The following is a 22,107-nucleotide window of genomic DNA, read 5'->3' as shown; positions in this document are numbered from 1 at the left end:
CTCGAGATCTATTAAATGTAACTCAGGAGTTCCCCAGGGCAGTCATCTTGTCCCGCTTTTATTTATAATCTTTATCGATGATAGTTGCAAAAACATAAAGTTCAGCTAATATCTCATATATGCTGATGATCTTAAATTATTCCATTTATGATTGCTTTAACCTCCAAATAGACCTTGATCATTTATCAAATTGGTGTTTGGTTGAGAGAACTGCTACAGTAAAGGATTTGTGTGTCTCCTTTGATTCAAAGTTTACATTTGTTCCGCACATTGATGTTATTGTCGCTAAAGTTAACTCTGTGATTGGTTTTATTAAAAGAAACTCAACTGACTTTTCGGATCCTTAATGCGCTTAAGTCTTTATATAACTCATTAGGTAGATCATTACTTGAGTATGCTGACGTCATATGGAATCCTTTCCAACAAACATGCCATGTGTCAAAGCACCTTCACCCTGCTGTCAAGACGGACAACCGTTTTGTCAGGGCAAAGGCTTTTCTAACTCTGGCCATAGCAGCACGCATATGTCTGTCGAAATACTAGTACTAATCCAACCATATTATAAGGTACTTTACTACACTTTTATTCGTCAGTGGCTGTCGATTTGGTCCAACGATCACTAGATTTTTCCAGATCTTTCCCGCATCCCTTGAGGCTCCATACAGCGGAGATCTGAACAGAATAGTTTCGCATATTCCAAATGTTGATTTTAAACTCTCAGTCATCGCAATATTGCTGAATCTTGTCGAAGTCACCATGCCAAAGTGTCTTTATAAGCTCAATTTTTGGGACCGTTCTGTACGCAATTAGGTCTTCGGTGTACGCTATCGGCTGAGTCAGACTTTCTATCAGATCACTGGTGTAAATGCTGGATAAGATCGGCGAATTAACCGCTCCCTGTTGAAGATTTTTTTTAATAATTAAGATTTTGGTCGATGTTACATTGCCAATTTTGACAATAAACCGTCTACCATTAGGCATGTCAAAAAGCAAATACAACAGTATACGCCAATCCTGTTTAACTTTAGATACAGACCCTTTAACCATACGGTGTGGAAGGCCTTTTCCAAGTCAACCAGAAAACACCCGTACATTGTCTTTTAGATTTGTTCCACTGGATATCAAAAACAAGTTTAGACGCAGCATGAATAGTGTCATGTCCCGCCTTAAAGCCGAACTGATTATCCGGAATTATTTTGTTATTCTTAGCTCACTTGGATATAGCTCTATTTATAACCTTCTCTAATACCTTACTTATACTCAGCTGCAGACTTATCGACCGGAGGTTAGCCGGATTAGAGTTGTCATTTCCCTTTTTCGGGAGAGGATGTACAACAGCTGTTTTCCAACGGCCCGGATAATATGCATTATTCAGAACGTTGTTAAAAGAAACTCAACTGACTTTTCGGATCCCTAATGCGCTTAAGTCTTTATATAACTCATTAGTTAGAGCATTACTTGAGTATGCTGACGTCATATGGAATCCTTTCCAACAAACGTTTTCGGATAGAATTGAGAAAGTTGTGCGCTGGAATTTTTGTCCAGATTCTTAAGCTCGACGTAATCTTCTGGGTCTGAAATCTCTCAAATCTCTAAGAACTATTCATGGTGTAGTATTTGTGCGAGATATTTTATGTTGCCATATAAAGTGTCCTAACCTTCTATCGTTAATTTGTAGTTATGCCCCGATTAGACCATTGAAAGAAAGATACTTTCTTTTTTAACCTAAACAAAGGATAAATTATGGAATGCATGAACCAGTTTCAAGCTCATTTAGGGAGTAATTAGTCATATTGACATAGCATAGCTTAAATAAATTCAGCCGTAATACCCTTATATCGAAGAATGCTTCACTTCACCCTTTATGTCAATTTCGGACGTATTGTTTAGAAATGAGATTCTTTCTCTAGCCGTACTAAACGAATGTGCAATGCTTTATCAGCTCCAATATTTTCCACTCATAACAATGTGCAGACATTAAAATCCAATGTGCACCAGTTTCTAATCTTTCTAATCTTATCCTCCTCTAATCAATATAAGGGTATTCATAACCCCTTTAGTACGCGCATGATTAACAAAATTACTGTACTTCTTGAATTTGAAATATATAAAATGTTATACAAAGAGAAATCCATTCTCTAGCCCCCACTTCATTGCATACGGTGACGGTCCTCCAAAAAAACGAACATACGAGGAGTAATAAATACTCATAACCTTTCTTTTCTCATTCAAACGATTTCATTGCTTTATCCTTGGTGCAAAAATTAACAAAACAATTTATTATCTTTTTTTTGTCATTTTCAGATATATTTCGGTTGTTCGAGTATTATTCTGTTACAATACCTCAGAGAGGAGCAACAATATCTTTCGGGAAAAATTGCAAAACCAACAGGAGAAAGTCTTCTAGAAAGGGGGGATGTTTCACCAAGTAAGTATATGGTTTTTTTTTTGTTGCTTTTTTCAATTTAATGATTTTGTTAATTTTGTTTTCGTATGACAGAAAATGAAACACTTGAGGAAACCGAATAAAACAAAAAAAAACTTCCCTACGTGCTTAGTACTATATTCTGTCTAATTTAATAAATTAGAACAGAAGAAGGGTTTCTATAGCAGCTAGCTAAAGGTTTGCGTCTTGCATGCATATCATACATTTTCAAACTTTGTATTCATGTTAGTAATTATTTTAGGTCGATTGCTAAGGGCCTTGATATTTTTTTTTCCTTTTTCAAATCATTCTCAAATGTGAAATAATTTTACTACAAGATAGTAATCTAGGATCTGGGTTATTTATCTGAAAATTATGTATTCGAACGACTGAGATGTGGAATACAGTTTTTTTTAGGAGAAACCAAATAAAAACTTGGTTAAATTGTCTTCCATCCAGCAATTTAGAAAATGCAAAGTTTGAAGTGTGAAATGCGTGAGCTACTTTTGAAGGGTGAATAAAGAACACGATGTTTTGCAACACATTGAGAATATTCATAGAATAGTTTTAAGAAACTGTTGCTCGTTATTTTGTAAAATTGAATTAAAGAACAATAGGAATTATTTTCGTCATAGGGAAATATTCTTAAACGAAGGAGAACAGTGTATGGAGTCCCATACTGCTTTTAATAAATATTAAAAAGTAGCTGTCAAAAATTAATGCAAAATTAAAATTAATTTTTTTTTTGTGTTTAAATGTAAATTTGATATATTTTCAGAGTAAGTCTTAAATAAACATAAATTAATTTTAAAAAATTAACACAAAAATTGTATCGGGTCGATAAAATAAAAATAAATTGGGTGGCGCGACAGTCCATTGAGAACCAAGGCCTAGTGACTTACAACTCTCAACCATTCCTGTGTGCGAGTAATGTTGTCAGGAATGGAGGGGACCTACAGTTTATATGCCGACTCCGAACGGCTAATTTTTGAGAAAGCACTTTTTCATGACAATAGTTACTCTTGAAGAAGTTGTCAATTCCTCGCAAGAGGCAGTACCCGTGAAAAGATTTTAGATGGCATAGGCAGGGATCGAACCCAAGACCTCTAGCATGACAGTCCAACGCACTAACCATCATGCCACGGGTACCACTGGGTCGATAGAAAACAATATTAATTTGTATCCAAAGCTTTAAGAGAAGATAGAAGGTTTTATTGAAACTTCAATAACTAATTTATACCTTCCCATATGAAGTTATTGTAATGGGTCCGATTTGTCGAATTGAAAATTTTTACATTTTTCGACGTTTCAAGCTCCCTAGAGTCGAAATAAAAGATTTTTAGAAAGATGTCTGTGCGTGCGTGTGTACGTACGTTCGTACGTCCGTACGTCCGTACGTCCGTACGTCCGTACGTTCGCGACGTTTTTTCGTCGTCCATAGCTCAAGAACCAGAAGAGATATCGACTTCAAATAAATTTTGTTATACAGATAATAAGGCAGAAAGATGCAGAAAGGGCTCTCAAGAAAATTGCGTGGGTGGTTTTTTACCATAGCAGTTTAAAAAAAGGTGAACATTTTTGTTAATCCTAAATTTCTTAAGAACCAAAAACGCTAGAGGTTTGAATTAAATTTTGAAAAATATATTGTAGCGTAATACCAAACAAATATATTTTTTGAAAAAATATCCAAATTACTTTTTTTTATAAATCAAAAAAAATTGTTACTTCAAAAATATTACGAATGAAAAATGATTTTATTCCCAAAACAATTTTGTGCGTTTTTAAAATCTGGTTAAATTTTGAGAACAATCGAATTGACAGTTTTTTTATACAAAAAAAAAACCTAAAAAAACAGCACTTAAAGTTGGTAAAAACTGAATTTCGACTCAAATATCTTTCCAAAAAAATAAGATTTTGGCTTTCAACTAATTTTAATTTAAAAGAATTATTGTTTTTAACTTACTCACTTAAGGTAGCGCTACAGTCCTGTGTGAACTAGGGCCTCACCCAATAAACTTCTCCATCTACCTCACTAAACTTGGAGCGCGAAACTGGAGACATCCACCATCCACTTGTGCGCACCACCTGATCCGCGGTGTTCCTCAACTGCGCTGTCCTGTGGGTGCGGATTCGAAGACTTTCCGGGCCGGAGCATTGGTTTCCATGCGCTCTACGTGACCCAGCCATCGAAGTCGTTGAACTTTTACCCTTCTGACTAAGTCTACGTCGCTGTACAGCCCGTACAGCTCGTCGTTTCATCTTATCCTCCACTCCCCTTCGATGCATACGGGACCGTATAGCAGGACGGGGATGATAAGTGTCTTATATAGCAACATTTTGGTCCCTCGAGAGAGGACTTTACCACTCAGTTGCTTTCTTAGCCCAAAGAAACAGCGGTTAGCAAGAGTTATTCTGCGTTTGATCTCAGCGCTGGTGTTGTTTTCTGCGTTTTCATCGGAGCCTAGGTTGATGAAGTCCTTGACTACCTCAAAGTTACGCATGTCGATGGTGACGTTTTGACCAAGACGTCGGTGTTGTGTGTCCTTTCTTGACGACAGCATGTTTTGTTTTGTTTTGCGATCGTCAACCGTTAAACGCATTTTTACCGCTCTGCCTCAATACTCACAAAAGCCCCATTGACATAACGTTGAGTTTTTCCGATTATGTCAATGTCATCAGCATATGCTAGTTATTGGACAGACTTTTGAAAAAAAGTGCCTCTAGTGTTGACGTGGGAGCTCTGCACTATTCTCATAAACACGATGTTAAAAAATCACATGACAGCGCATCACCTTGTCTAAAACCTTTTTTGACATCAAAAGATTCTGTTAAGTTGTTTCCAACCATTATGGAGCAGCGTGAATTCTCAATGGTCATATTGCACAAGCGGACGAGTTTAGCAAAGATGCGAAAACTAGACATGGCTCTATACAGCTCGTCCCTGTAGATGCTATCATATGCGGCCTTGAAATCGATGAAAAGATGGTGTGTGTCGATTTTTTGTTCTTGGTTTTTTCCAGGATCTGCCGTAATGTGAATATTTGATCAACTGTGGACTTTCCTATGGTCTAAAACCACACTGGTAAGGACCTTTCAGGTTGTTGACGATGGGCTTTAGACGTTCACATATTACGACAGAGAATATTTTATAGGCGATGTTACGAGTAAGTAGACTGATTCCTCTATAGTTGGTGCAGTTTAGAGGGTCTCCTTTTTCAGGATCGGGCCAACAATACTGAGGTTCCATTTATCGGGCATGCTTTCTTCCGACCATATCTTACAGATAAGTGGGTGCTTGCTCCTAGCCAACTTATCTCCAGCTGCTTTAAAGAGCTCGGCATTCAAGCCGTCCGCTCCAGCGGCTTTATTAGACTTCAACTAAGATATGGCAATCTTTACTTCGTCTAAGTCGGGAGGACGGGATTGTTGGCTTTCGTCGTCTATGTTGAATGGATCATCCTGCCTGACCGCCGCTTTGCATGCCTGTTGTTTGGCACTTCCCTGTTTTGCCTTGGGTGTGGAAATCCGAAGTGCTACCTTGGCTACAACGAGGTAGTGGTCCGAGTCGATGTTAGCTCCTCGGAAAGTTCGTACATCCATGATGCTGGAAGCGTGTCTGGCGTCGATCGGAATATGGTCAATCTGGTTGACGGTAGATTGATTTGGAGAAGTCCAAGTACCTTTGTGGATGTTGAGGTGTGGAAAACGCGTACTGGCTACCATGACGTTTCGCCCCGCAGAAAAAATCTATAAGCCTGAATCCGTTGTCGGAAGTGTTGTCGTGCAGGCTGTTCTCCCCGATTATTCCACCAAATGTGTCTTCCTTTTCTAGCTTGGCATTAAAATCGCCCAGGACTATTTTAATATCGTAGCTAGGGCACTGCTCATATGTTTTGTCTAGGAGCTCGAAGAACATATCTTTGGTGTTGTCGTCTTTCTCTTCTGTGGGGGCGTGCGCGCATATCAGACTAATGTTGCCGAATTTAGCCTTGGTGCGTATGGTCATGAGGCGCTCATTGATGCACCTATAGCTCAAGACTTCTTGCCTAAGTCTGGCTCCAATGACGAAGCCGCATCCAAATAATCGCTGTTGGTTTTCGTGGTAGCAGTTACCATAGTAAATATCGCAGTTTTTTATCCTCTTTTTGCCCGGCCCATCCCATCGTATTTCCTGGATGGCGGTGATATCTGCTTTATATCGTTCTAGGGCCTCCGCTAATTCTTCGGCTGCACGTGGTCTGTCAAGGGACCTCCGAAGTTCGTTGTCCTTAATTCGTTTGCTTTGTTTGTCAACAGTAAATCCGTTTTTATCCGAGGCTTGTTGGTGCTTCGCAACTATGAAAGCTTTTACGTGGTCAGGAAGTCACCCGACGCACAACCCCCAACCTGGAGGGCCAGTTCCTAAGTATAACTCCAAGGACGGGGAGCCGGATAAAACCGCTCCTTATAGGCCTGAGCTCCGAATAAGTCGAAGAAGACCTATAAGTCGTTCACTAAGTAGTTTAACCTTACTGGAACTGTAGACGCCACCGTTGATTCCGTTTCGGGAATTCCTCCGCTGCCGTCTGGATAAGGAGAAGTGCCTTAGTGGAAACACCTCTCCCCACCTCTCTCGTTTGCTGCCCCCAACAACTTTCCACTTAGGTTGGAACCCAATCTCCAGTTGAGGTACTATGCACCCGATGTTCACCACGTGGAGGTGAGAGTAGGAGTTGATAGACAGAGGTTTGATTGATTAAATTAGATGATTATTAGATTAAGATTCATTTATTTAACACAGTTTTGACATTTTGTTTTGTTACAATTTTCAAATGAATGAAATGACAATGGCGAAATTTGCCGTCTGTCGGCAGACAGAGGTTTGTTTTGAGAAAAACCTGTGGACGCTTGTGTCTTCTTGAATGCACATGTCTACCATTTGAACATCTTTTGTTTTTAACATTCTGTAAAATTTTGAGAAAAATTAAATTGACAGTTTTTTTATAAAAAATAAAAACCTTAACAAGAAAATTTATAAAACTTGATCAAAATTTACTTTTGACTCAAATAGCTTTTCAAAAATTAAAAATATTGTGTTCAAACTTTTTTATTTCCCAAAAAATATTGTTTAGATATAAAACAGTTCGTTTTAGTAAAAATTGATGTTGGCTTCTTGGTATCTCTCAAATTATTTTCATTCATCCAATTTGTAAAAATTTATGAAATGCTACTTAAATTGGTAAACATTCGTTTTGGACTAATAATCTATTTAACAAAAGTAAATTTTCAAACTTAACTATTTCTCTATATGAAAAATATTGTTGGGAATTTAAATTTTTTTAAGAATAGTTCAACGGACAATTTTTTTAACCCAACACGAAAACCTACAAATCTTTTAAGCAAGACAAATCGACAGACGGGATGGGAATTTATCAGTGTGGGTCGCATCCCACCCTTTTTTTTTAATACTTCAGTTTTAAACGGAAGATTATAGGGAAGGTGCAGGATATATTCCATGAAGCGTATTTTTGCATTTTGCATGCAAGGCCGACCTTCCTAAATTCAGCGAATCATTATTTGTCGGCTTCAACTGCAAACTTGAAATGTTGTTCATTTCCTATGGCCTTGCACCACAAATTGTACAATTACTACTTGCAGAAGTTTTCTAACAATTTTCACGGTTTTTCCGTCTATCATTGTAAAAAATAATATGTGTCTTATTTTAGTTCGAAAACCATTATGCTTTATGTCAGTGGCTCAAAGATTTTTAAATTCATTCTCAAAACGATCTCTTTTCTTCCTGACTTCTTCAAGAGTCTTGTTTGAAAATGAAAATATATGCGCGCGGCAGTAACGATTTAAAGATGGTCGCGGATTTTTCCATAAAATTTCTTCCTTTTATACTTCGACGAGCTTAAGAGGCACAAGAGATTTCAAAATATGTGTTCATCAGAAACACCATCATCGGAAACTCCATAATTCTGCATTTATCTGCTTTGCCCACTTGCTCCATCACATCCCCGTTTGGTCTGCAGAACAAGAAGTCGGTGTCGATTGACGGTTAATTTTTCAATAAAAGTTTTTAAAATTCTATTGCAGGTGTGATCTAATAGATCTTGCAGTGGGACATAGGCAGTCGTTTCATTAGCTGTGGAGTTATTTGGATAGCATTTTTTTTTCGCTTCTTTAACTTTCTTGTAGACATCGTGCCCAATTTCTTTAGATGCTTTCCGGATTACTTCATACTGTTCTTTAGTTAGTTTTTTGTTTACAATTAAGGCTAGAGCAGCATTTGGGTCAAAGATTACGTTGACGGTGATGATGATGCTGCTGCATAATTTAATACTTGAGACACATTATCTTAAAATTTTCTTACCTTGCTTCTTTTGCTGCGATCGCAGCATTCTTGGAAGTCTTTCGTTGGTCTTCCACCAAAATTAACACGGGGTTCCTCAATAGAAATATCTGTAGAGTTCTTAACATCAAACTTACCTTCTATGCAATCACTGTTTTTTTTTAAGGAAAATACTGAAAAGAAGTATCGAATTTTGATTCAGAGTTCCAAAAAATATTTTTCTATTTTTATTTCTATATTTTTCTTTCTCAAACTAGCCGTTCGGATTCGGCCTGAAATTGTAGGTCCCTTCCATTCCTGACAACAGTACTTGCACACAGGAATGGTTGAGAGTTGTAAGTCACTAGGCCCTGGTTCACAGCGGACTGTTGCGCCACCCCATTTGATTTTTTTTTGAAACTCTCATTATTTTAAGCTGAATTTAAAATCGGAAAATAAAATTTTGGAAAAAATAGCTGAGACCCAATACTCTGAAACGCAGTTAACTCGCTTACAGCGCTAAACAGCGCTAACAGCCAAAACATTATTTGAATTTAAAAAACAGTTTTGCGTAAAAAATTCAAATTACAAAAAAATCTTTTAGCTTAAAATGTTAAAAACATCCAAACAATAGCAAACTTTGTGCAAAACGGTAAATAAAAAAATTGATGATACTCGTAATATCTACTATTTTAAGAGGTTTTCTAGAGCTGAATGTAATATTCGTGAAGAGTGGAGAGTTGTTGATAGCATTCTAGGTAAAAATAGAAATTCTTTTAAAGTTGACTCTATTGAAATTGAGTGAGCTACAGAGTCCGATTCGTTGATTATTTCTAATAAATTTAATGAGTTGTTTACTGAAATTTCAGAAAAATTAAATCCTGCTATTGAACTTTGTTTTAATTGCGATTGTTTCATTTCTACGATATTGTTTTCGGATAATACACAACCAAATAGTTTTGTTTTTGATAGAATAACATCATGAGAATTTTTCAGAGTTATTATGTCTTTAAAAAATAAAAATTCGTGCACTAGTGATGCTGTCACAAGTATTGAGTTGAAAAATGTTGCTTGGTATGTTGTTGAAATACTGATCTTCGTTTTTAACAAAAGTGTTGAAATTGGTTGTTCCCCTGACCATCTAAAATGTGTAGAAGTCATACCACTTTTCAAAAAAGGAAATAGAAAAATTATTTCGAATTATAGGCCTATATCGCTCCTTTCAACCTTTTCAAAAATTTGTTAGAAGTTACTTAAGGTTCGAATTGTTTCCTTCTTGGAAAAGTTTAATTTCTTTTGTAATAATCAGTTTGGTTTTAGAGCAGGTTTGTCAACAGAAGATGCTATCTTAAAGGTATGTAGTCAGCTTTGTGGAAGTTTAAATAGTAATAAATCAACAATGGATCTGTTTATTGATATGACTAAAGCTTTCGATCTGGTGAACCACGATTTTTTGCTAAATAAACTTTATAATGCAGGCCTTCGCGATAGTTTTTTCAATCTGCTGAATTCTTATTGAAAAAAATAAAAAGTTAATAACCACGGAATCTTAAGTGAATCAAAACTGTTAAAGAAATGTGTTCCACAAGGATCTGTTCTAGGCCCTTTGTTTTTCTTGATTTATACTGACTACTGCTCAGGACATTGTTTTTACATATTCATCTGGGACTAGCATTGAAAGTATTTTGAACATTAAAGAAGATTTGGAAGTATTAATGGTGTGGTTTACTTATCATAAATTGATTATCAGCGAAAAAACTAAATTGATTTTAAATTACAGTTTCACGATTGTAAACAATTTCCTTAACCTCCTCATAAATGTGGTAAAAGTAATTTTATAACCAATTTACATTGCACAGATAATTGCTTTAAAATTGAAACAGTTCAACGTTTAAGTACCTAGGAGTAGTAATTGGTAGGAATCTAAATTGGACGAATCATACTCATACAATCAAAACATACATGTTATTTTTCACACGAAAAATTTATTTAATTAAGCCTTTTTGCTCCCAAACAGTTTTAAAAATTATATATTATGGGCTTGCAAACTCAAAGCTGCAATACGGCACAACAAGCTGGTGTGGTACATATGTTAATACTTTTCGACCTCTTTTGATTGCACTGAAGCATTTAATACGAATTATTTTAAATAAAATTCGGTTAGCTGAAAGTTAGTCTTTATTTAAGGAATTGTCAATTCTAACAATGAGGCATATGTTTTTAAAGTTTTGAGAGAGTTTTTCAAACACAGCGGAAATATTCCTAGTAGAAATTATCAAATGTACAACCTTCGTATGAACAATATGAGCTAAGTTAATGTACCTTTTACTTATAGAACACACTATTTTCATTTTTATATATATACAGCTCCAAATATTTTCAATAAATTGCCCCTATCCATAAGAGAAACCTTTCTTTTTTCATGTTTTAGTAAAAAGGTTAAAGACTGGTTATTCACTTTAAATTTTAATTGTGTTGAATATTTTTTTATAAGCTTCAATAAAATGAATGTAAAATAAAATAGCTATAAGATGTATATTATTTTGGAATTGTTAAGAATCTTATAATATTTTTCTATTCAGTTGCAAGCAAGCTTTTTCATTTTTTTTTTATAATTCAAATGTGTTTTTCTTGTACTTAAAATTACACTGATTGTCACCACACATCAGATACCAATGGATTTTTAATTGATGTGTCATTCACCACTAACTTCTAGTTAAAGAATGAACACTTTTATTCACCCTTCTTATTAATTAATTGTTATATAGTTTAAGGTTTGAATGAATGAATAAAAATACAATAAAATAGAATATTGGATAATTGAAAAACATTATGAATATTTTATATCTTCTAATTTCATATAAAAGCTTTGAATCTCTTGAGAACTGAAGTGGACAGAGATTCTGAAACGGGTTTTTGTGAATGTCACACAAAAGTTTCCTCCCAACTTATTCATTTACCTTAATTTAGTTTTATTTAATTTTTAGAGAAATTGTGTACTTAAATTCACCTATTTCCTTAAGTTCAAGAACTAAACATTTTTCTCTCTACAATTTGTAAGCTTTGTTGACTCCCCTAAGAACAATATATTTTCTAGCATCAGCTTCAATCTACGAGGAAGCAGACTTATAACGACAGAAATTATAAACTCCCGAAAATTGAGCCTAAAAAACTAAGTAAAAAAAAAAAAGAATTCTTGATATCAAAGTCTTTCTCATTATCTACTTTTTTGAATTTTTGTACCGTTCTTCGTTTTAATACAAAAACCAACAAAAATAGAATATATTATTTTTGAAAAAATCTACGTTTCAACACAAGTTGGTAAATTTCTGCTTGTAATGCGCTGAAAATCCTCTAAACTATTGTTATTTTAACTCTTAAATATGGCATATTTGGAAAGCTGTTGGAATCTTGGAATGCTTTCATATGTAGCGAGTTCTCCAAATTAAGTAGTTAGACCATATCTTGCTAGGCCACAGTTTTAAAAATAATTTAATAACATAATGTTATTTAAATTTTGTCCGCCGTTTGCGCTATCACAAATTCCATCTTAATCAGAAGCTTTTATGAATCCCGAAAAATACTATTACCAATAAGGTTCGTAGTGGAAAGTCTCATACAATTTTGCATTACGAACGAAATAAAAACCGTGATACATCTTTTAAAGAACAACAAAGCAGCTGGGTCGCATACCTGGAAGGACGGGGTAATCGTCAAGCTACCAAAAAAAGGCGATCTTAAGAACTGCAATAACTGGCGCGGAATCACCATTCTGGCAACCATCATTCTCGAGAAGTTAAAATCTTAGATCGAGTCTACGCTCAAGAGGCATCAAGCGGGATTTCGCTATGGTCGATCATGTGTCGACCACATTAACGCCTTGCGAATTATTCTTGAATAATCATCGGAGAATAGCCGCTTTACCTCATGTCCGTCGACTTTGAAAAGGCCTTGCGATCGCGTTAGTCGTGATGTTATCTAGAGATCGCTTGGTGATAGAGGCATTCCTGATAAAACTGTTGCTATAATAAAAGAGTCTTACAAAAACGCAAGGTGTTTCGTTTTGCACAATGGACAGATTTCCTACGCATTTGAGTGAACACGAAACAGAAATGGAGACCTCAGCCAAATTTGCCACTCTCTTCAACAACAACAGGTTATTGTGAGATAAGTGGCAGTAGATGAGGTCACCCAGTTCAACTATCTGGGAAGCTATTTGGCACTCGATGGCGGAACGGACCTGAATGTCACTAATAGAATAAATAAAGCCTGTAGTGCATTTGGAATGCTTTCAAAAGTTTGAAACTCCAGAAAAATAACGCTCCGTAACAAGCTGAATTTGTTTTATTCCAACGTAAAATCCATGCTGCTATATATGCCTGCGAAAGGTGGAAGTGCTCTGCTGACATCTCGAGAAGGTGGGAAAATTTTGTCAACCGCTGTTTACATCCTGAACATCCGGTGGCCACAAACTATATCCAACAATGAACTGTGGCTCAAGACTGGGCAACAAAAATGGATATTGACACCGCGCACAGAAAGTGGCACTGGATTGGCCATACATTGAGGAAGCCGGACGACAACATAGCAAAGCAATGCTTTCAATGGAATCCTCAAGGTAAAAGGTGGCCTGGAAGACTAAGAGGAACAAGTAGATCATCTGTCATGAAGGAAGCTTGGTCCCAAAACTTGGAGACGTGGACCCAGCTGAAGTATCGTGCTAGGAATAGAGAGAGATGGAAGGAACTGGTTACCGCCCTATGCTCCAGGAGGAGTTCAAGTGCTGCTACTAGCAGCCGAAAACGAAGAAGAAGAAGAAGAACGAATCTCATGATACAATATTTTGGTATTTATAAAAATTTCCGTAAACACTTTTCACTGGTCTTAAAACACACAAAAGATGAGTGACAAACATGAAAAAATATCAATTATTTTTAATTTGAAATTTCGAGTTAAAAAATTGTCTTTGAAATTCCAAAATGAATTTAATTAACTACAACTGTGATTATAAAATCCAAATAGCCATGACATCAACGTTTTCTAATCGAGATAATAAATTAACATCACATAAAAGACCCATTTCGTCCCACTGGACATCGTCAAGTTAGATTTTGGATTATAACTGAATTTTGAAATAATCTTTTTTGAATTTCATAAACCATATGATTTGATCCAAGAAAATGTTTTGCTCAAAATGTCTTCAGTTCTTATGTAAGTTCGCTATTATTTTCGCCTAAAAACCGCTGAGCTGAGCAGATAAACTCAAACTAGGAATTACAAACTTTGTTACTTGTCGTTTTTGGTTGAAGTGGTTTTTGAACGAATTTCAATAGAAGATGTGTGATCAATAAGTTTTAGTTTATGAGCTTATTTGGAAAACGCTTTTGAAACAATTCATTAAATCAAACCAAACCCCCTCTTTTTCCACCCCAATTTACATGCACTACATTTGAAATCTTATATCAAACGGTGAAATGAGTTTCTGTTTCGAAAACTGTGGCTTTTAAATGTCTGAATTTCATACGAATGCAACGTTAATGAGAACTTTTTCTGTTTTTTTTTTTTTCTCTTTCATAAAACAATTTGTATTGTAACTTATACTGCAGACTTTCGGGAGATTTATTCGGTTCTGCAAGGACGAGAGTTTTGCAGAGGAATTAAAAGTTCGTGTCCTTTTTTTCGTTTTGTTGCAAATGACAACTGAATTATGAGCAAGTGTGCCTTGGCTTATTAAGGCCAGCATACGCAACTGACAGAGACTAATTACAAGGAGAAATTACACGCAGTTGTGCCAAAATGATGACTGATTTTCGAACTAAAGAAAAGACTTTAAACATGTATTTTTTCGTTTTCATTTGAAAACCAAGAGCGACACTGTGTTGGCGTTGGTCAACGAGTATTTCCTTCCACAAAATACAGACCAATCCACAATTCCCTATTCAAATATATCAATTTTTTCTAAAAATGTTCTTTTTTGGATTTTATCTGCTCTCATGCACGTCCAGTTCTTCCTATATCGTTTGGTTTTGTAGCCTAGTCCTTACATCCCTCATCTTTCCTTGCTATACATCGCATAAATTAAGGGGTTTTATTGTCTCACAAACCCCATCGCACTCCCAAAACCAATAACCCAAAAAACCCAAACTCTGTGGCGAATTTGTACCACCAGAATGACATTATTGATTAATGGCACCATCCATACCAAAAGTATACCTATAAGCAATATTTATTTGTCCTTACAGCCACTGTGATATTCAATATACTCTTCCTGCTGTGCTCCTTGTGCTTAGTGCTGGCTTCAGTTATGGTGGTCATTGGTCTATCGAAAGTACGAGTCTATAACGAGTTGGAAGTGTAAATTTTTGGTAGGTATATAATTTAGCTAAAATGTTCTCTTTTTGGTGTGTTCTTTGCAGGACCAGCGCCATCTACTGTTGCCTTGGATATTCTTTATGTTTGCTGATATATTCATAGAATTTTCCCATTTGGTTTATTTGGTTAAATTGCAAAGATTGGTATTCGAGCCGCTTGTTAGTGTGGTTCTAACATTGGATTTTTTCATTATGTGTCTTAATGTAAGTATAAACCTCTCCCTTAAAATCCTTCTTCCCTTCTGTTTAACTATAGAATAGAGTGATCAGAGTAATCCTCACCTAGCCATATTCATTTTCTAAAATTATAATTACAAAAATATGTATATAACTATTTTTGTTGCAGGTTTATTGCTTGCTTTGCATAATATCTCAATACCAGGAATATAAAAGCGGAAGAGGCTACAGAAAACAAAGATTAAATGTGAGTATATTCTTCTATGCTTAAAATTAATTTCGTACAAGTGTGTAATCCTTTCTATCTACGAGTATGTTTTGGTAGAATTTATTGCAGCTTGAAAGTTATTATAAAGTAAGCACATGACTGGTTTTGGAATTGTAGCATTTTTCCGAGTTTTCACATTCCCATTTTTCATTTGCGGGATATGGATAAAGGGTATGATGATTATTTGGTTGAGTGCATTAGAATATTTTTCTATTTTTCTGACTTCGCATTATACTCGAAAAAAGCAAGTTCCAGGGCTTTATATTGAAAAATAGGAATTTTAATCAAACATAATGAAGAATTGCAAGGAAATGGCCGTCAAAATGGTCTCAATTGCACAGAGGTCTTTTAGAGTTTTATCGCTTTATCAATTGTCCATAAAATATCGCTTTTATGCTCTTTGGGGGATCTTTATTTGGAAATGCAATTGCACTAAATTAATATTGATATGCTATAAATAAATAAGATATAACAACAGCTCTTAGAGAACCAGGCTCTAAAGACTTGAGCACTTATCATGACAAGGTTCTAAATATAGTAATTAAGTGTAAGGTTAAAAGTTTGAAACAAAAGTAAACTAAATAATGGGTTTTTCAATGTCTAGAGAACGCACCTTTTCGTTAATCATTGAATTGTCATTGTTAATTTCAGTAAACATAACATCTTTAGATGGTAAAGCAAACGAACGAGCAATGTCTTCAAATTATAAATAATGTTTACTAAAATTTGGAGTAGGTGGCCTAAATTTGAGTGCCATTTTTCGGTCGTAATTCTCAAACTAGTAGACAGGATAATAAGTTTATTGCACAAATTTGAACCCGCATATTCCTTGAGTGATGTTTTTGTATCAGTGAGAGATAACGGGTTGATCCAACTCTCAAGAGTTGGGCATCGCTCAGGCCACATTACATCGTATTTTGAATAAGGATCTTGGTTTATTCCCATACAAGATCAAGCTTACTCAAAAAGCCGATGGGCCATTTGAAGCGACGTGCGTCTTCCAATAAGACTTTGGAAAGATCGGTCAATTTGGCTCAATAGGTCAGATGAAAGTCCACATTTGCTTCACGCACCCCACTTCGTCCACAATAACAAGCAGTTTGCATGACGGTGTGGTGGAATTAGTGGGCCATATTGGGGGCGTTAAGTCAATGGTTAATGTCAACAATCCAACGACACGTTAAACGAGTTCAGAGCCAGTCTTAATCGAAAAATAACTGTCGTTTGGGCGGAAATATGTGAGTCATCGAAAATTGGGTCTAACGAATCTTACGTTGAAAACGTGCTCGTGGTGGCCATGCAAACAAACTCGAGTTCCATTCGTAAAAGACTTCCAACTCGAGATTTTATTCAAACATGATGATAGAGAAAAAGAAAAAAGTTCGTCTGTCTGTCTGTCTGCCCTGGCCCCTACAGCCCAAAGCATTGGGTCGATTTACATCAAATTTGGAAATTATGGTTTTGAACCGATTCACTTTAGGATTTTTTATAAATGTGTTTAAACTAAAAATAACAGTCGTCTCAATACAAATTTGTTGGTAAAAACTCCAACCGATTCATATTTTTTTAATTGTCTCGTCAAATGGCGTTTAAATTAAATGGATACATGAGCAAGCTCGGACGATCCAGTCGTTTTTTTTTAACAAGGTTTACCAATAAGAGGTCTTATTTAAATATTTTGCTATCGACAACTGAGAACTTGCTTTAAGACGCCACAAAAGTTATGTGCTCTGTGACCGCTAAATGTATGTAAAGATAAAAAAAAAAAACAATTTTACATGAGCAAAGCTACCAAGGTACTATTACGAGATTGTAAAGATCCCAAATCGTTTTAGTTCAATACACGGTTTCTAAGTGGGTGAAAGAAACCATCAGCTTTAAATATTAGTGAAGCTAATCTTGCTTCATATTTCGAAAGCCTATTTTCGTCAAATGTAGTACCCGTAGCGTGATGGTTAGTGCGTTGGACTGGCCGGTGATTTGAACGCAAAACATGAAGATTGGGGAAATCAATCTGTACAGCGTTGAATATGGCGTCGACCTGTTGGCTACTGAAAAGCCATCGTATTCAAGAAGCGGCTCCTTTCTGGATCGTTTGCTGTACGACACCAAAATTACAGTTACAGACAAAGTGGGTAATCACCCTCGAAACTGCTTACAGACAGTCGTGGCTGCCGTAATGCAGATTCCGAACGAACGCGTGGAGTTGGAGAAATACATTGCAACGTACTCTTACAGTTACAGTAAGATGCGCTGGCCTCGTTTCACCAACGCCTTAGCGAGAGAACTTCGTTTTAGTGACATACAGAAATTGACCAACATTGACAACAGATGGACGAAATAATAAAACGAACAATGGAACGGTCAATACCAAAGTACAAAGAACGGGACCAAATGGACGCTTACAGAAACGCGACTATTGACGCACTGAAGTCGTCAATAAAAATGTTGAATAAGAAGAACTACAGGTTACAATTAACAAGTACTGTGAGTGTAAGATTCAGTCAGTTAATTCCAGTGACCCAAGTATGTTCCCTAAAATCAACAAGATATTCAGAAAAAAGAACGATAATGACCGTCCGTGTCTGAAACTCAAAAGAACTGAAGAGGACAGAGACGTACTCAAGACAGCAGAAATATATCCAGAAGAAGCCACATTTGACGATGACTTGTTTATAATTGAAAACCCGAAGGAGAAAGTGGAGGCGGCGGGAGCTGCTTTCCAGCAAGTGTACCATGTGAATGTTAGCATTCGCCCCAACCACGACCTGGAAAACAGAGACCTACTTAATCACTTTTACCTTCGAAATGATATTACACGATGGCGATCTGAAAACCGCAGCTTCATGCGGTTCAATAACGATTTTTTGGCAAAAGCCATAATCGCCAAGCAAACGGGACTAAGTCTAATGTTAGTGACGAAGGTTAACTTCAGCTCATCTTCAATTCTATAAATTAAATTAACATTTACACCACACTCTTCAACAATGCACTGAATAATGCATATTATCCAGTGCATTGGAAGACCGCTGTGGTTCATCCTCTCCCGAAAAAGGGAAAGGACAACTCCAACCCGTCAAATCGGCAAAGTTTTCGAAAAGATCATCAATAGGGCTCTGAATAAGTGGGCTGCGGACAACAAAATAATTCCCGATAAACGCTTCGGGTTCAAGGCAGTCATGACACAATTCATGATGCGTCTAAACTTGTTTCTGATATCCAATGGAATAAATCAAAACAACAATGCACAGGTGCTGTTCTGGTTGATTTGGAAAAGGCCTTTGACACCGTATGGTTAGAGGGTCTCTACCTAAAACTGAGCAGGCTTGACATAAGCAAGCCATTGTTGTATATACCTTATGATATGCTTAACGGTAGAAATTTTGTTGCCAAAAGTGGAAATGTAGCTTCTACCACAACATTCTTATACAAAATTGTCTTCAACAGGGAGCGGTGAATTCGACGATTCTCTTTAGCATTTACACTAGCGATCTGATAGGTAATCTTACAAAGGCAATTGCGTACGCCGACGATCTAATTGCGCACAGAATGGCCTGAAAGGTTGAGGTTATAAGAATTCTCTTGCAGCGTGATTTCGAAAAGATTCAGCGATATTGCGACGACTGGAAACTGAAAATAAATGTCCAAAAGTCGGAGACAATTCTGTTCCGGCCGCCACCGTAGGCTAGGGCCACTAGGGATACGTGCAAAATTGGCCCGAGATGGTCATCGTTGATCTTCACGGGCAGCCATTAGCGAGTAAAAGTGTAGTGAAGTACCTCGGTATCTGGTTAGATCAGTATTTATATTTCGACAAACAGATACATGCTGCTGTGACCAATACCAGAGGAGGCTTTGCTCTGACAAAACGGCTTATTTTTAGAAGTCGTCTTGAAGGCTACTTGCCCTCATACGGCCAATGATCGTTTGTGGTTGTCCTGTGTGGTTCAACGTTGCCCCTTCACAGATGTAGAAGTTTCGGGTGTTCGAGCGGCAGTGTTTACGCAGCTGTACCGGTTTATATCGCATTATTATTCCAAAGAGGTCCTTTACAACGGGGCTCAAATCAACAGAATTGACAATTTCCTGATAGAAACTCGTTCGAGGTCACATTGCAAGAGCTATCTTTTTCTTCGACCAACAATTTAATTCTCGGATCGTTCTATCCGAACGACGAGTATTTTGAGAGTGTACGCGTACGTTTCCTCTTTTAAGACAGATGCGGTCTGATACAGGATAGATCATAATTAAATAGATAGCAAATAAAAAAAAAAACATAGAATAAAAAAAGGACCACCAAATATGAAAAACAAAAAATGTTAGATATTTAGATTTGCTGCTGTGGTTGTTCTAGTTTTAAGTAGATTATAGGTAAAATAGGTAGTTTTAAGTTTGAAGGTTTTTAACCTTATTTTAAGTAGTTTTTAAGTAAAAATAAAAAAGGATAAAAATATTAGCTTTTTGTAATTTTCTAATGAATACAAAAATAAATAAAATTGAATTGAAGTTAAATAAATCTTGGGGGCCGAAAGGCATTAGAATTAAGTATTATTGTTTTACTTAGAGTGTCGGTATGAGACCAGAAATTTAGTTGTTATTAATGGAAAATTAGACTAGTTTATGAATTTTTGTCTAGCTTTAAGATAGTTTTAAGAATTAATGAATAAAAATGAATTTAAAAAAAGTAAGTTGGCCTGTCATCAACAGTCAACAGTCCGTTGAGAAGTAGAGCCTAGTGCCTTACAGCTCTCAGCCATTTCTGTGTGTGAGTACTGTTGTCAGGGATGTAGGGACCTACAGTTTCAACCCAAATCCGAACGGCTAATTTCAGAAAGGACTTTTCATGACAAGAATTACTCTTGGAGAATTTGGCAATTCCTCCCAGAGGCAGCACCCGTGAAAAAAAAATTAGATGACATAGGTAGGGTTCAAATCCAAGACTTCTGGCATGACAGTCCAACGCACTAACCATAATGCCACAAGTACTGCTTCTGCATAGCAAAGGCGATTTATCAATCAGAAGAAAACCTTATATGCTTTTCCGTAGATTTCAAAGCTTCATTTGATACAACAAATAGAAGATCTCTTTTGCATAAGCTTTCACTTATTAGTCTACGTGATTCGGGTTAATGAACAGATTGTATTTAATATATAAGCTGTGTGGTATGTAGTGGAGTCAACAAATCTAGTTCATTTCCATAAACAACATTGAAACAATTTGCGGGGAGGCATGCTTCTGTTTGTGTAGTCTACACGTTAAGCTTCTACTTCAAGCAGACCTTAAATAAAGCTGTGCGTAGTTACCTTGCTGCAGCCGTTCCCCTTTTAGTAAGTACAATGTTGTTTCCCTGACACTCAACTCGAAAGAGCAAGAGCTTCAAGACCTACAGATGCTTAAATTTGACTTTGACTTAGGAGCAACAATTATTATTGTACAGAATTTTTTACCCTTAGAAGGAATGAATTTGTTTTTAAAGACCGAACTGAAATTTTTTAGCTAAAATTTTAATAAAAATAAAACTTGAATTTCCTTTCATAGCAGTTTACATATTCATATTCTCCTAAGAATGTTTTAGTATTTTGAAAGTATAGAGAGGCTTGAAGTTGCTTGTGCGTAAAATCGCTTATGCCAAACACATGTTTTGAAGCAAATACATTTTCGTATTTTAATATATTTATGTTAAAATTAGAATCCACTTATTTTCTTTTTAAAATTGTTGGAATATTATGTTGATTATTTTTTTTTATATATAGTTTGAAGATTAAGATCACTCTTGTCGACGACTTCCCTTGGCGACTGAGAAACGGCTTTATTATGTTTTTTTCCAGTGTGAAAAAAACTTTATTCAGAGGAATTAATCGTTAATATAATTCAGTTTGTGTAATTCATTTTACTTACTCGTGGTTTCTTTGTCTGTGAACTTAAAAAATGTAAAACATTCCAGAACAATGAATGCGTTCAAAGCCAATCAAAGTGAGCAGCATCAATATAGACCAAGAGCGATGATTGATGACACTGGTGTTGCTACCATTTTCCCATCCGTATGGCGATCAAGGTGAGTAAATACTGATTTGGTTAAACCAGCGCCTTTGCTTCGCTGTGATGCGTACGTCCAAAACTCCAATCTTTGCGGCGGGACGATGGTATTCCCCACTTGATGTTTGCACAATGGCACTGCGCACCTGTCCATCTTTAGCTCGGTTAGATCTTACAACTACTACTTTTGGCCAGCAATATCTGGAATGGCTGGGATCGACGATGATTACCATATCAACTTCATCGAGGTTTAGCCTTCTCAAACCAGTTTGTTCGTCGTGTCAGTGTTGGTAGTATTTCCAAAACCCAACTTCTCCAAAACATGTCTGCTAGCATCTGTGAATGACGGCGATACTGTTCAAATACTACCGGAGGTTTGCTTCCACTTGATGAGCCGAAGATAAAGTGGTTGGGTGTGAGGGCTTTTTGTTCAGCAGTCTCCAGCATAATACGTAAGCGATCGGTTGTTAACAATTCTTTCTACTTTAGTATTCATAGTACAAATGTTGTACAATA

General features: G+C 36.3%; 1 protein-coding gene across 1 annotated transcript in view; it reads left to right on the top strand.

The window, feature by feature from the left end:
- LOC129946115 (uncharacterized) overlaps window positions 1-22,107 on the top strand; it is a 54,399-nt gene that overhangs the window by 29,982 nt on the left and 2,310 nt on the right. Inside the window, exons 2-5 of the mRNA XM_056056156.1 lie at window positions 2,305-2,428; window positions 14,981-15,066; window positions 15,155-15,313; window positions 15,456-15,533. Of these exons, the coding sequence (XP_055912131.1) occupies window positions 2,305-2,428; window positions 14,981-15,066; window positions 15,155-15,313; window positions 15,456-15,533 (447 nt within the window). The remainder of the gene's footprint in view (window positions 1-2,304; window positions 2,429-14,980; window positions 15,067-15,154; window positions 15,314-15,455; window positions 15,534-22,107) is intronic.

Source organism: Eupeodes corollae, chromosome 2, assembly GCF_945859685.1.
Source record: "Eupeodes corollae chromosome 2, idEupCoro1.1, whole genome shotgun sequence".
Lineage (NCBI taxonomy): Eukaryota > Metazoa > Arthropoda > Insecta > Diptera > Syrphidae > Eupeodes > Eupeodes corollae.
Note: the sequence above shows the minus strand (reverse complement) of the source record. Positions and strands in the feature narration are given on the sequence as shown.